This window comes from Carcharodon carcharias, chromosome 11 (genome assembly GCF_017639515.1).
Source record: "Carcharodon carcharias isolate sCarCar2 chromosome 11, sCarCar2.pri, whole genome shotgun sequence".
Lineage (NCBI taxonomy): Eukaryota > Metazoa > Chordata > Chondrichthyes > Lamniformes > Lamnidae > Carcharodon > Carcharodon carcharias.
In genome coordinates, this window is record NC_054477.1 from 66059394 (window position 1) to 66074816 (window position 15423).

At 42.4% G+C, this 15423-nt stretch overlaps 1 protein-coding gene across 6 annotated transcripts in view; it reads left to right on the top strand.

The window, feature by feature from the left end:
* The window catches only part of pdgfd (platelet derived growth factor d), a 200167-nt gene that overhangs the window by 91906 nt on the left and 92838 nt on the right, over positions 1–15423 (top strand). For 4 of the 6 annotated variants that reach the window (XM_041199509.1, XM_041199513.1, XM_041199512.1 and 1 more), the window contains one exon: positions 10072–10276. In XM_041199509.1, the coding sequence (XP_041055443.1) occupies positions 10072–10276 (205 nt within the window). The remainder of the gene's footprint in view (positions 1–10071; positions 10277–15423) is intronic. The other 2 variants (XM_041199511.1, XM_041199514.1) reach the window with 1 other exon arrangement.

The following is a 15423-nucleotide window of genomic DNA, read 5'->3' on the forward strand; positions in this document are numbered from 1 at the left end:
AATTGGGGTGGGTTAGGGGTGTGAAATGGCATGGATGGATTATGGGGAGTATGTGGGTAGTGAGTGGGTGTGAGGGGTGAGGGCTGGAGGGCCGTTCTGTTTTTGTTCTAACTGGGACAAAGTCCTACAGCACTGAAGCGGGCCTTTTAAACAGTCCGCCTCAGCACCTAACAGCCCTGTGGCTGCCTCTGAATTTTTTCCCCGGTCAATTGGCCCAACTGAGGTCTGCAACAAATGCCCCACAATGAAAATCCAGTCCTTTCAGGCACTTTCTCCTGAGGCAGGCAGAGCAAGCCGAGAATAATCCCAATTCCCCCTACCTGCCTCAAGGATGAAAATTCATCCCATTGAGTCAAGTTCAGTAATACCAAAACAAAAATGGCACAGAAGGACAATCACTGCACTTTAAAACAGCAACATAATATTGGAAAGGAAGCCAAATTGTGCATTTGTTACTTACTTTCTTATAGTCCTGGAGTGTAGTTGGTCCCTTCTAAACATGTACTAGATAATACAATGGGGCTAAAGTCCACAGCTTCCATGCTGGATTGCCAGCAGAAGTGTGGTGTAGGAGACTTCCTGGGTGCAAAGTTTAGGAGGAACCTAGAAAAACCTGCCCTCCTCAAGGTCTGCAGACTTCCAATGCCTGGAGCATGCAGAATGTCTAGGTGAAGAGCAGAGCAAAAGGCAGAGACTCATAGGCCTGGGTTTTTGCAATGACAAGAAAGCCTCTCCATCAGTGTGAAAATGGTAGAGGAGGCTGAAAATCGGGACTCCCACCCCCAAACACGGCACCTACCATTTTTGCTGGGGGCAGGAATGGGTGTGGGTCATGTTTAGTGCATACATGTTTTGTGGAGGCAGCTGGCCATATAAATCAACAGCTGCTTCCACTCATGTCTAATGTTGGTGACCTAGGCGTGTGAATCATGGCATGTGCAGGTTAGGTTGAGTCCTTTGAAGAGGTGGGGTACCCTTTTTGGAGAGGTGAAGTACCCCTTTGGATATGGTCCCGGGACAACTTTGCGGGAGGTTAGGTGCCCTTTGGGGGAGATCAGGTGCCCCTTGTTATTGTTAAAGTTAAGCATGAATGTGTGCAAAAAGTGGATAAACTCAATAACTATCAAGCTCATTGGAACTGTGTCAAAATGAACTGTTAAGGGCAGCTGTCAAAAGTATTAAAATGAATTTCAAAAACAACTGTAAGGCCGTCAAGGCATTTATAAATCCTGCTCTTTAAATTTTTGGGGAAAACTGTCTGGAGTATTTAAAAACATATTGCTTGCTATTTCAGTCTGTCTGTTGGCATAAGCCTGAGGGATACCATTACTGGATTACTGCTACACTACTGATTGCACAAACATCCATTATCACAATAGGGTGCCTGCCGTTTCACAGTTTGATTGACAGCCCCAAGTTGTTATCGGTTCCTTGAAGTAGACTATGAATTCCAATGCATCTTTTTATAAAGGATTATGCATTTAAATTAAATGTTTGTTCTTATAAGGGATTATGTAGTTGAAGCATGCGAATGTAGTAAGTGGATTTTTATAAATGAGAGCGTTTTTTTAAAAATAAATGCTGAAATCAACACTTAGAACTTTGTACTATTTCACCTCACCATCGCTCCCAATGTCTGCTATGGTGGATACTGAGTTGGCATGGTAGGTAAAAGGGCAAAGGGTGGTGGGTGGGGACCATCAGTTGGCATGAGTTGGCACTAAATTGGCATTGGGACTATAAAGGATCATGGAGTGGATAGAGGAGGGGTGAGGTGACATTGAGGATATGAAGAGTCATTGGATGGGCAGGGCAGAGGTTGGCATGGTGGGTATGAGGGTCCATGGGGGTGGGTGGGGGACATGTGTTGCCATGGATTGGGCATAGGGAGTGGGTGAGGGCTGGAGGGCTGTTTTATGTTTTATTGGGCTTTTTTTGAAACTTCAACACAGTGCCGCAGCACCGAGGCAGGCCTTCCACCCAGCCTACCTCTGAACCCGGCAACCTTCACACTCATTTCAGGGTCACCTGACCTGACTTTCAGAGAACCTCTCCTCCTGGGAATGAAAATTCCAATTTCCGGAGCACTTTCTCCCAGGTTGTGTTTGCAGAGCTGGGAAATGACCCGACTCTGCTCGCCCAATGTGGGAGCAAAAATTCAGGCCTCTTATGTCCCAAGCAATATTAATGAAGTTTGTTTCAAGATAAATATTTGCCAGGACAGACAGGAGAACTCCTATCCTCTTTTTCAAGTAGTGTCATGAGATTGAATTATGCAAAATGGCATAGTCCCCTCCCCCTATGCCAACCTCCTCCCCACCATCCAAAATGAATAATTTGACCAAACAACAGCAAGAATGTTAATATGAACTGACCTATTACAAACAGAATAGCCTGACCAATCAGCAGTAAGATTCTGCCCATATTGCTGTCCTCCTCTTTATATAACTATCTTTCAGCTGTTCCGAGCATTCAATCAGATTTTGGGAAGAGTCTGTTGTTTGAAATGTTGAGGCCAATCAATTCTTCTAGTAACAACTGCTCTTCTTGGAGCAAAATTTAGCATGGTGTCATTGTAAATTTGTCTTCCTCAATGTGATTGCCCTCATCAAGTAAACCTTCAAAGAACTTTTATTTAGAATAGTGTGAGGTGATTGTCTTGACAATCTAATTAAAGCTCACTTTAGGTGATAGAGTGCAGAGAGGAAGAGGAATCTAACAGAAATAGACCATTTGTTGGGGCGGAGGCATGGTCTTCTAAATAATTCTGCTGCTTAAATTGCAGGCATTTATGGAATAAATAAATAGATGTTTTTATTCATGTAGTTTCATGTCATTCTGATTAATGTTATAAAAATGGAAAGGTGTTACATGTTAATACAAATTAGTTATCTGTGAACTTTGGAGACTTGCAATCCAATCCACAATGCTATGGCTAAGTTTGAAACATATGATGAACTACAGATTTTTTAAAAAGTTAACTTTATGATAAATTTCCCACCTGTATGTGCACCTGCAGACTAATTAATCATTTCATAACCTTCAACATGTTATTATGACTAGGTTATATCATTTATATCGAGTAAAATGTTCAATGGAAATAAAAATCAGGAGAGATGCAAAATAAGCAGCCAAATTGTTAACATCTGCTTTACAGGATTGTACAAATTCAAGATACCCCAATGAATTTCATAACTTGCACAAATCCTCCCTATTGGAAATGTTGACTAGAGGTTCCTACCTCCAACAGGAGGGGTTAAAATCATAGGGTGAGGCAAGATAATGGATCCCTTAATGTTGGCAATCAGGAAGTCTTGGCAGAAAATTAGAAACAGGTCACCTGCTTATCCTCTTAGTGTTTGATATAAATGGACCTGTTTTACAAGGAGAGATGGGTGGTGGGTCAAATGTAATTAAAAACATATAAATTTGTAATTACATTGTTAGTCATGGCCCAACAATCTAACAAATTGCTCCCGAGACAACTGTTATATTTTTATATACAATATAATCAGTACTGTAATAAGAATAACCTTAGTTATAGAAATATAAAAATATCGCTCTTATTAAAGGTGATTTTATTACAAAATTACTTATTTGGTAGGACAGACTTGAGTATTGTTGAGAAAAGAGACATGCTTTCGAAGCTTTTTGTCTTGCATTTGTCAGGACAGCTGGCAAGAGAATACCAACAGTAAAGGGAACAACATACTGCATGAGAAGAGAGTGCTGATTGGTTGGCAAGCTGATTCTGGTTGGCAGAGGCATTGGCATGGGGAATGGAGCAGAGATATTATCTGTAAACCCAACAAAAGGAATAGTCATCCTCAATAAGTGTGACTATATCAACAAAGTGCACACCATTCTTAATGATGTGTCCAAGTTCGTGCCTATTGGACTGGCCCAGGAACTAAGCATGGCCAGAGAGCCCTGCTTGAAAGCAAGTTACAAAAACGCTTGTTGGATTTGTGTAAGAGTAATGAGCTGCCAGGTGGTATAAATGATAGGATTTGTCCACATTTTGTCCAAGACACACACAAGTGATGCCCCTTTGCACATTATCTTATCCATGATTGGCTCTGCACAACATGAATTGGCCAAATGTTGGACGAGTTGCCACAACCAGTTCTGAGCAGGTTTTCCACACACAGGGTGAAGGATTTCTTCACCTTTGCGAAGACCATACAGGACTTTCGCAGATCAATAGCAATGCCAGGCCCATGTGCTCGTTCAACATTGTTACCCTATTCACTAATATACTGCTCAAGGAATCGCATCACTATATCATCATTGGCTGAATCTGTATTCATTGAAATTATGAACTCAGCAACTTGTGCAGTTGAGTTCAGTTTTAACACCATGTATGCCCAAATAGATGGTGTTGACATGGGATTCCTCTAAGCCCAGCTCTTGCAAACATCTTTGTCGGTTTCCATGAGAAACACAGCTTTGATGGAATGATAGCAAATGTCCTACCACTTGCATATGTCCAATATGTAGATGACAGGTTTGCTATATTTGAATTTGCAGCTACATGAAAGAACTTCCTTATGGGCTTAATGGGCTCATCCTGTGCTGAAATTCACCTTTGAAATGGAACAGTCAAATGAACCCCCTTTCCATGACATGCTGGTTGGGAAATCTGCCAATGGGTTCTCTACTACAACTGTCAGGAAAATATAATAATTTCCATAATGTTATTGGAATTTATGGAAGGACAGGAATTTTGTGTGTGTTTTTGTGTGTGTGTGGCTTAATGGAATTAAAGGCAGCAGAACTGAAGGTTTTCATGTATCTGAAGATAAGTTAGGTTTGAAATGTTATAAAGGTAAACATGAGCCTGAATCTTCTGGCCGGCATGCAGGGGCGGACCCCACTCGCTGACGCATAAAATGACACGCAGTGACGTCGGGAATGCGCAGGCCCAAAACTCAGCTTCCTACCCCCACCCGCACAGGGAGCACTCAGGGCTTCTGGGTGTGTGTCATGCTGGGTGGGCCTTAATTGGCCTGCCCACATAAAATGGCAGCGTGCATCCGATCGCAGGCGGTGATTGGCTGCGCGCCCACCTGCTCCCGCTCAGCCCCCACAACGGCGAGAAAAATCTCCCCATGGTTCAAGCTGTAGAATGTGAGGTATAAAAGGAAAATTTGCATTTTTAGATAGACCCATTTTTAGATAGTTCTAAGAGGTGGTAAGGTGTTGCACCTAGCCAGCAGAGGCTAAGCCAAACAGTATGTTTATTTTTCCCAAAGCTTACTGATAAAATTGGTACTATGAAGGATTTTTATTATTAGAAAAGTAGAGTTGAAAAGACATATTGAAACATTGGGATTTGCATTAAAAAGGGAGAAACATGTATAAAAGAGATGAGGTTAAGCATAAGGAAAGAAGGCATTCTGACATCCGACAAGTGTGAAAAACCTTCAGCCTCTAAGCCTCAAGTTGCTGTCTACATGAACTGAAGTGAATAAAACTCACTTTAACTTGACTGTTCAGGGTATCGTGTTACCTTGCCTGGGTCTTTTAAAATCTATGGGCTGAATCCCCGACGTCATCCCGCCCCATTTAAATCTTCAGGAAGGCGGGCGGAAGCGAGATCAGCTGTCTGCCCACCGACCTGTCAATGGCCAATTAAGGCCATTGACAGGATAATTAAAACAATTCAACAATTAAACAATTAAAGGACCTGCCCGTCCAACTTTAAGAATGGTGGGCAGGCCAGGAACCCCAGCAGGCTTCTGAAAAAACATGAAACCTCATCCACCGGCGGGATGAGGTTTCATATAGAGTTTAAAAAACTTTAATAAAGTTTTAGTGAAATTTATTACATTCTTTACACAGGTGATTTTTGAGGTATTGAATGCTTTGCCAAGAGTCTTTTTGGCAATGCAACTATATCTTTTAGGGGGAAATTAGGTAAGTATTTGAAGCAGAGAAAAATATGTTGGGAGTTCTGGCACAGGTAGGATAAGCTTGATGACCTTCTGTGCTGTAAGCTTCTATGATTGTAAGCATAGTCAAGGAAAAGAATCTCTGTGGATGGTAAGTGGAAAGGTATTCAACCAGCAGTGGGTGGGGAACTCAGCATCTGGGGAGTCCACCTACCCATCTGGAGGGGGTCCCTTATTCACAGGTACTTTTGCCCAATTGACGGATCTGGCATCGGGAAGGGTGAGGGGAATGGGGTCCTGCAGGAAGCCCACCCTTTTCCTTCCTGTCGACTTGCCTCCCCCCTCACCACCCAATGGCGCTTCCTCCCTGAAAACCTCAGCGGAAACCTCCAGAACCCCAGCTCCTGCTGCCAATGCTGCAAAATGTTGGCCTCTGATTAGCCGGCAGCTCTTGGGATGGGACACCAGCACAAGGCATGGTATTGCAGCAATTAAGTAACCTCAGGGTTCCCACTGTCAGTTAGGAACTGTATTCTGTCAGGGATCGTGGAGATCAGGCAATAGGGTTGCCACCTGATTTTGTGATGGACGACGAGTACCCCGCCATCCACATCATATTTTGTCCAAGGAAGATCATGTGATGCTAGAAAGTAAGCCAAAATAAAATGGAAAGGGTTACCAAATTATCTAGATTTCTTCGCAGTGGGGCTTGAGGAGCAAAGGCTTAACGAAGAGAGTGAACTAAGCCCAACTAAAAAACCCAGTTTAAAAAGAGGGATAACACCAAAAGATGAAAACATAGAGGGGAGACAGTTGGGTAGTCGTAATGTCACTAGTAATCCAGGGGCCTAGGCTAAAGCTGTGAGGACGAGGATACAATTCCCACCATGGTGGCTGGTGGAATTTAAATTCAATTAATTAATAAATCTGGAATTGAAAGCTAGTCTTAGTAATGGTGACCAAGAAACTACCACTGATTGTCATAAAAACCAAGCTGGTTCACTAATGTCCTTTAGGGAAGGAAATCTGCCACCTTTACCCAAACTGGCTTAAATGTGACTCCAGACCCACAACAATGTGATTGAATCTTAACTGGCCTCTGAAGTGGCTTGACAAACTACTCAGTTTCATTGAGTTGCTACAGAGAAGTCACCCAGATGGAATGTAACATTCAAGAAGGCGGCTCACCAAGACCTTCTCAAGGACAGTTAGGGATGAGCAACAATACTTTAGTGACTGGAAGCCAGTGTCCAGTGGCGTACCAGAGGGATCTGTGCTCAGTCCCCTATTATTTGTCATTGACATAAACGACATTGATGACTATGTGGGGGATAGGATTAGTAAGTTTGCGGATGACACAAAGATTGGCCGGGTGGTTAACAGTGAGTTTGGGTGTCTTGGGCTACAGGAAGATATAGATGGGATGGTCAAATGGGCAGGTAAGTGGCAGATGGAATTTAACCCTGAAAAGTGTGAGGTGATACACTTTGGAAGGAGTAATTTGATAAGGAAGTATTCAATGAATGGCATGGCACTAGGAAGTTCTGAGGAACAAAGGGACCTTGGCATGTGTCTCCATAGATCTCTGAAGGTGGAGGGGCATGTTAGTGGGGTGGTGAAAAAGGCATATGGGACACTTGCCTTTATCAATCAAGACATAGATTACAAAAGTAGAGAGGTCATGTTGGAGTTGTATAGAACCTTGGTGAGGCTACAGCTGGAGTACCATGTGCAGTTCTGGTTGCCACATTATAGGAAGGATGCGATTGCACTGGAGGGGGTGCAGAGGAGATTCACTAGGATGTTGCCTGGGATGAAACATTTAAGTTATGAAGAGAGGTTGGATAAACTTGGGTTGTTTTCATTGATGCAGAGAACACTGAGGGGCGACCTGATTGAGGTGTACAAGATTATGAGGGGCATGGCCAGGGTGGATAGGGATCAGCTGCTCCCCTTAGTTGGAGGGTCAGTCACAAGGGGGCATAAGTTCAAGGTGAGGGGCAGGAGGTTTAGGGGGCATGTGAGGAAAAACATTTCTACCCAGAGGGTGGTGACAGTCTGGAATGCACTGCCTGGGAGGGTGGTGGAGGCTGGTTGCCTCACATCCTTTAAAAAGTACCTGGATGAGTACTTGGCACATCATAACATTCAAGGCTGTGGGCCAAGTGCTGGTAAATGGGATTAGGTAAGTAGGTCAGGTGTTTCTCACATGTCGGTGCAGACTCAATGGGCCAAAAGGCCTCTTCTGCACTGTCTGATTCTGTGAATGCTGGTCTTTCCAGTGGTGGACACCTCCCATGAAAGATTTTTTTTAAAAGCTGTTTTTTCAGCCACCATAACAAGCTACTGGATCTAGCTCATAAATTCCTCCACCCTTCCTCTCTAAAATCCCCTCGATGCTTTTTTTTTCCAACTACCCTTTTGGCCCCATTGCCTAATTCTGTCTACTTCTGTCTTTTCTTTGCTGTTCAGTGTCCTTTTTTGTCTTTTCTGCATTATAAAATATTCTGAAACCTCTTTCCAACATGGGAAATGCCAGTTAAATGCCAGTTGTTGTTGCACCTGACCTGAGGTTGCTTAATGTTAAGACTGGGTACCTGAAATGAACTGTCCCACATTCCAGCACACACATCACTCACTTTAATATAAATGAATAAAGACAAAAATCAAAACATTTTAGAAACCATGTATGAGGTTTTGTACAATGACCTTTTCTGCTGGCTCTTTAATTTGGAAGAAAATAATGGTCATTACAATACTGTGCACAAAAGCATTAGTACAGTTTTCACAAGATTGATTATGCACATTCCTAAGCTCCGGATTTGAACTGAATGTAATCAGAGAAGCAAAGTGTTGATGGAATTTGCACGGTTACTTGCTTGCATTCTAACCAGTAACATTTTCCAGCAAGGCTCGTATAAAATCCAGATATTCAACCTGCACTTTTTCACCCAGCCAGTCATCCTGGCTTTAGTTTGGATTCCTTTTAACTAGTGGAAACAAACCTTCGCTGATGATGGAAAAAAAAGCCAACAGTATCCGCTGATGAAAACAAGTAACGTTCAGGTTCTGTCTGGATAGGTTCTATCTGAGGCAGAATCCTGCTATTGTGCAATGACAGTGATCTGATATATAAATTGTAAATTATTCCCATTTGCTGAGGTTATGTTAATTATTTATGTATTGGTCTGCTCTCATATTTCTACCTCAGCTGAAACATAATAAATACAGATGTTAAAAACAGATTGAACCTTGGTAAAGTGTTTTTCAATAGCAATTCATCAGCTTTGTAAATGGAGGAGTAATGTGAGGGCAAGGTAATTGTCTCACCAATTATATATAGAATTATTAGAAACTGCAGCACAGAAGGAAGTCATTTGTCTCATCTTGCCTGTGCCAATACTAGCTGTTCAACTGCAGTTGTCTATTCAAATCTCACCTCCCTGATCTTGCCCCATATCTTATATTCTTACATTTCAAATGTTTATGTAATTCATTTTTACATTAAATCGTAATCTGTGTCACTGGACATTTGCAAAGTTTAGCAAAAAATCCCAATGGGCGGGATTTTCTGCACCCGCCCGCCGTCATGATCTTCCAGTCCCACCGCAGGTCAATGGACTCCTGGCTGGGGCGCCACCTCGCCCGCGGCGGGCCCCACCTCCGACGGGGCTGGAAAATCCCGGCCACTATTACTGAAAAACGCTTTGCAAAGGTTATTGCTGTGGTAGGTACCATATTTGCTATACCACAAATAGTTCCAGCCATCTCATGTGGTAGAATTTCAGGTACGTTTGCACAGTAGCCTACTCCTGGTCTGTTGGATATGAAGTAATTACAATTATGCTATGTTTATCCATGATTCTTTTTTTAGCTTAAATATAACCAGCATTTAACTCTTTCTAGTCTCCACAGGCCCACAATGTCTGCATGTTTGTAACCTAAGCCGACTGAGTACCAGCTGATGACATGTACATGATGTATCTGTACCTAAAAGGCACCATTAAAAGCTAACAGTCTCGACTGCTAACATTTTTATATGCAATATCATTAATTGCAGGAAATGTTAAAAGTTTGAAGATTTATCATACACTGTTATACTTGGTGCTTTTTATTTTGCATTGTTCTTCAATAATTAAACAGCTAACTAATTTGTACAAGTTGTGACTACTAACAGAGAGCAATCACCTCACAGCAATTTATCGGCAAGAAGATACAATCAATGTCGTGAATAATGGATTTATACAGAGTCCACGATTTCCTCTCAACTATCCAAGGAGCATTTTATTGACGTGGAGATTGCTGTCTCCTGAAAACACAAGGATACAGTTGGTGTTCGATACTCGCTTTGGGCTGGAGGAACCAGAAAATGATATTTGCAGGTAAGCAGAAAAAATGGGTAAGTTATGAGAAACTCTATTCCTATTAATGCTTAAACTACCTATTACAATATTTATGCTGTGGGTTAGCATTAAGATTGTAACCTTGAATGACCTTTATCACACGAAAAGTGTCAATATTTATGGGTCAAATTGACTTTAAATCAGCATATACATGAATGGTGCAGCTGCAAATGTATTTACAGTGTCAAATAACAGCAGATGGTACAGAGCTTCAGAATGAGAAGCAGGAACTCCAAACTGGCATGGCACAAGATGTTTGGTATTGATGCACATTTTGCAGCTATTGATAGGAAATGGAAGCTCTGAATTTTATACATTCCATGTTGTACCTGACACAAACGCAAAAAGGTGCAAAACTCCATTCGAGTAACATTGTTTCCTGGATTCACATCCATTTTCTCTCCCAACAAGACCCCCTCCCTATTCATTGTGTTTAAAATTATTTGTGCAGAGGGGGAATTAGGTGTTGCTTTTTGCCTCCTCTACTTGGACTGGTTTGTGTTAAAAGTAAACATTTAATTTGATCTATCTAAAACTTAAACTTGATGATATGTTAAAAATAAATTATGAGCTAAGTTGATTAAATACATAAACTTTGATGAAATAAAGTAAAGTTAGATACGGATGGCATGCATTTTGCATGCGGCAACTGCAGCAGGTGGGGATTTATGGAGAGAATTGCGATCCCATGCAACCACACCTGCAGCAAATGTCTGCATCTCAAAAAACTTCAGCTGAGCTGGAGTCCAAGGTGCAGATGTTGCGGGGCAACAAGGAGGGGGAGAATTATCTGGACACGGGGATGTTCATTAATGATTATACAATGTTCAATTATATTCACTACTCCTCAGATACTGAGGCAGTCTGTGCCCACTTGCAACAAGAGCTGGACAAAATTCAGGCTTAGGCCAATAATTGGCAAGCAACATTCATGCCACACAAGTGCCAGGCAATGACCATTTCCAACAAGAGGGTCGAACCACCTTCCCTTGACATTCAATAGCATTTTCATCACTGAATCCTCCATTATCAACATCCCAAGGTTATAACTGACCAGAAATTGCCTCCTTCACCAATACACCATGGCTGCTGTGTGCATCATCTGCAAGATGCACCACAGCAACTTGCCAAGGCTCCTTCAACTGGACCTTCTAAACTGCAACCTGTCCTTCCCAGAAGAACAAAAGCAGCTGGCACATTGGAACACCACCACCTGCAAGTTCCCCTCAAAGTCACACACTGTCCTGACTTGGAACTTTGGGCACAATTTTCCATTCAGCGTGTGAGAACTGGCCCGAAATGCTGGAACGTAAAATGATGCGCGATGATATCGGGTGTGTGACCTGACGTCATTGCATGGCCTTGCGATATTTCATTCAGCGGATGACCAACCAACTCTGGCGTGCGCCTGCCGATAATTGATAGGCCTATTAAGGCCATTAAACAGGTAATTAACATGAATGTTATGCTGCCTGTCCAATCTAATGGTTGGTGGGCAGGCAAAAAGGCCAAGCAGCCTTTATGATTTTTAGGAAACCTCATCCACGAGCGGGATGAGGTTTCCTAAAGCTAGTAATGATTATATAAAAACTTCCTCTGAAAAATAAAAACATGTCCCATCTCATGTGAAATAGTCACATGAGGGGTTGTGTTTCATTAAATTTTTATTGTTTTTATTTATTATTTTAAGAAGCGCTGCAACCTCCCTTAGGCAGCTCTGTGCCTCAGGGAGATTGAAGCACTCTTTCACGAGCATGCGTGAGAGACCACTGGATCCGACTCTCCCTCCTCCACCTGCCTGCACAGGCTCGCGTATTATACTGGGCAGGCCTTAATTGGCCCACCCGCATAAAATGGCAATGCGGAACCGATCGCTGGTGGCGGTCGGGTTCCTGGCCGCTCGACCAATGAAATTTCCTGGCCTATACGTTGCTGGTTCAAAAACTTGAAATTCCCTTCCTAATAGCACTGTGGGTGTATGTACACCACATGGACTGCAAAAGTTTAAGGAGGCAGATCACACCATCTTCTCAAAGGCAATTAGGAATGGGCAATAAATGCTGGCTTTGCCAGCAACGCCCACAACCCATGAAAAAAATAAAAGAAATATTGAAGGAAACTTCCAGGGCTGTCCAAGCACCTGAAGCACATCTTCAGCATCCCAGTTGGTGGCTCTATTAAGCATGTCTTCATCATATGGCTTTTATTGTAGTGCTATTGGGCCTCATTGCTTGGGCTCCTCATAGTTGTTGCCCGCCACATTTTAAGTGGATAGCCAATTTCTCCAAGGCACCAGCCATTATGTGAATTCCAAAGTGTAAAGAGCTCAGAGGGTGAACTGGCACTGAATCATGGCAACTCCCTGGGAATTTTCCACACATCCACATGATCTTTTTGCACAGGGACTACATATTGGAATGGAGGACCTTATGGTTCACAAACCATCCTGGGTAATCTGGGATGGCTCGACTATCATATGTGCAGTTGGTCACAATCTGCACCTAGAGCCACATAACTTGCACACCTGCCCCTCTGACTGACCTCATCAGTAGCAAAGTATACATTGCATTACTGTACTATGCAAACTTGGCATCAGTGACCTGTGTGATGCAGTTGTAGGCAGTTCACTATGATATTTTGAAAATGGCTGCTATGGATCCCTGGAATGAGAATGAAGCCAAAAAAAGTTGAGGATGGTGGTTACTTTGACAGCCAGTGGCAAAGCATGGTCACCAGATCCACTTGGCAGTAGGTCTTCTTATAGCAGGCTGCAAATGTCTGTGACCACCTGACAATACCCTGATCCTCCTGAGGCACTGGTGTTTAGTCAGAGTGTGGAAGTTGATCCTCTGCCTGTATTCATTGTGTTGTGGGTAGTGGCTCCTGCGAGCTGCACCCCCGTGCTCATCCCAGCTCTCCTGTGGAGCAGCAGGTCTGTATGGAGAAGGCTGCTCCTGTTCAGGTTGCTGGCCCCGCTCATTGCCCTACCATTGGTGTTCTTGTTGCTGTTCATCTTGTTCTTTTATCTGAGGTCCAAGGTAAAGCAGAATAAGCAGCACCCATCATGAACTGTTGTGAGACAGATGGAAAGTGGAGATCAGACATGCCATCCTCCCACATAGTGAAGGTTACCTCCAAGGTAGAGAAAGTCACCTCCAAAGTAGTAGAAATCACTGCCAAAGTTGTGAAACCACACTCTCAGAACAAGTACTGTGAGCCAAAGCCTGTCACTCAGGCAAGGAAGCAGATGAGAGGTTTCAATACTAATGGGGTTCTTTTGCCTGTTATTTCTTCAGCCTTCGCATTTGCCACTGTGCTTTCACCTTGGTTCCACTGGTGATTCTAGGAAGCCCAGGATACCTGTGCCAAAAGTTAACGTAAAAACCCCAGTTAAAATAGCTGTTATTGAGTTATTAACATACATAAATTGGCAACCCACCTCTCCTGGTTTCTCACTTGCAGCCAAACACAGCCGCAATTAAATGTGAAAGTCATCAGAGACAGCTTCTCAACGCACTGTCATTGTCGGCACTTTTAACCACCTACCTGCTCCCAAACACACTCGTTCTTTGAAGTTAAAATCCCCCCTGAGGTGTTGTAAACTCAGCTCAGCATCAAATTCTATTTCTCAGCACTAACATCCTTCACTTTGATGATCACACATACACACAAAAGCTTAAGTTGTTTGGAGAGACAACAGCACTATCATTTTCATCATGATATTTATGTACAATTATGCATTTGGCACAATTTATATCACAGCATCTCACAGAACTACAGAATCGTTACAGTGCAGCAAGAGGCCATTCAGTCCACTGGCTCACTGAAAGAGCATTCTACCTAATCCCACTCCCCTGCCTTATCCCTGTAACCTTGCACATTCTCTCTTTTCAGGTAGCAATTCAATTCCCTTTTGAATACCTCAATCCAACCTGCCTCCACCACCCTTCCAGGAAGTTTGTTCCAGACTCCAAACACTCTCTGGGTGAATTTTTTTTTTCCTCACATCACTTCTACTCCTTATACACATTACTTTGAATCTATGCCCTTTAGTTCTTGAGTGGGAACAGTTTTGCACTATTTTCCCTGTCCATACTCCTCAGGATCATGAATACCTCTATCAAGTCTCCTCTCAGCCTTCTTTTCTCCAAGGAAAATGGACTCAACTTCTCCGATCTATCCTCATAACTCCAGTTGTTCATCCCTGGAATCATTCTTGTGAATCTCCTCTGTACCCTTTCCAATGCCTTCACATCCTTCCTTACGTATGGTGCCCAGAACTGGACACAATACTCGAGATTAGACCTAACCAGTGTCTTATATAAAGTTAACATGACCTCCTTACTCTTGTACTCAGTGGCCTATTAATAAAACCTAGGATGCCATATGCTTTATTAACTGCTCTCTCAACATGCCCTGCCACCTTCAATGACATATGTACATATACACCAAGGTTCCTTTGTTCCTGCGCCTCCTTTAGACAAAATAATGTACTTATTGATGACATCATAATTTAAAAAAATATTCATTGATAAAAAAATCAATACATTGTAATTGCTTTAACTAATCTCTTATGAAAACAAACATTTCTATTCTATAACCACCTGGAGCTATCAGTCAAACTGCTTACTTAAAAGACACCCCACAGTGATAATGTGAGGTTGTAAAATCAGCCATGCAGCAGAAATCCTATAATGTTAGCTCTCAGGCCTAAGTCAACAGACAGATTATATGTCATTGCACCAAATATTTGAAAATAGGCAAAACTCATCTCATGAACAGTGTCTCATTAAATGTCTAATATTGGTGGCTGCAACTAGACGATCATTAGCACTTTGGAAAATACATAAGGTAGCTTTTCAACACTTATCTTCTAATTTAGGCTCCGAAGAGTGTGTCTGCAACTACAGAACTGAGAATCAGACCTCGTTAATTCTACAACTTTTTGGTGAGGTCCAATTGTTAAGTGATTGTAGGAAAGGGTATTGGAGGCCAATTAGAAATGGTAGGGTAGAAATTGCTGTCATTTATATTTTTGAATGCTTCACACTCTCATTTCAAACAATTCTTTCCATTAATTTAATAGGTATGTTAACCCAATGTATTGTTACATCCACTAAAATAGC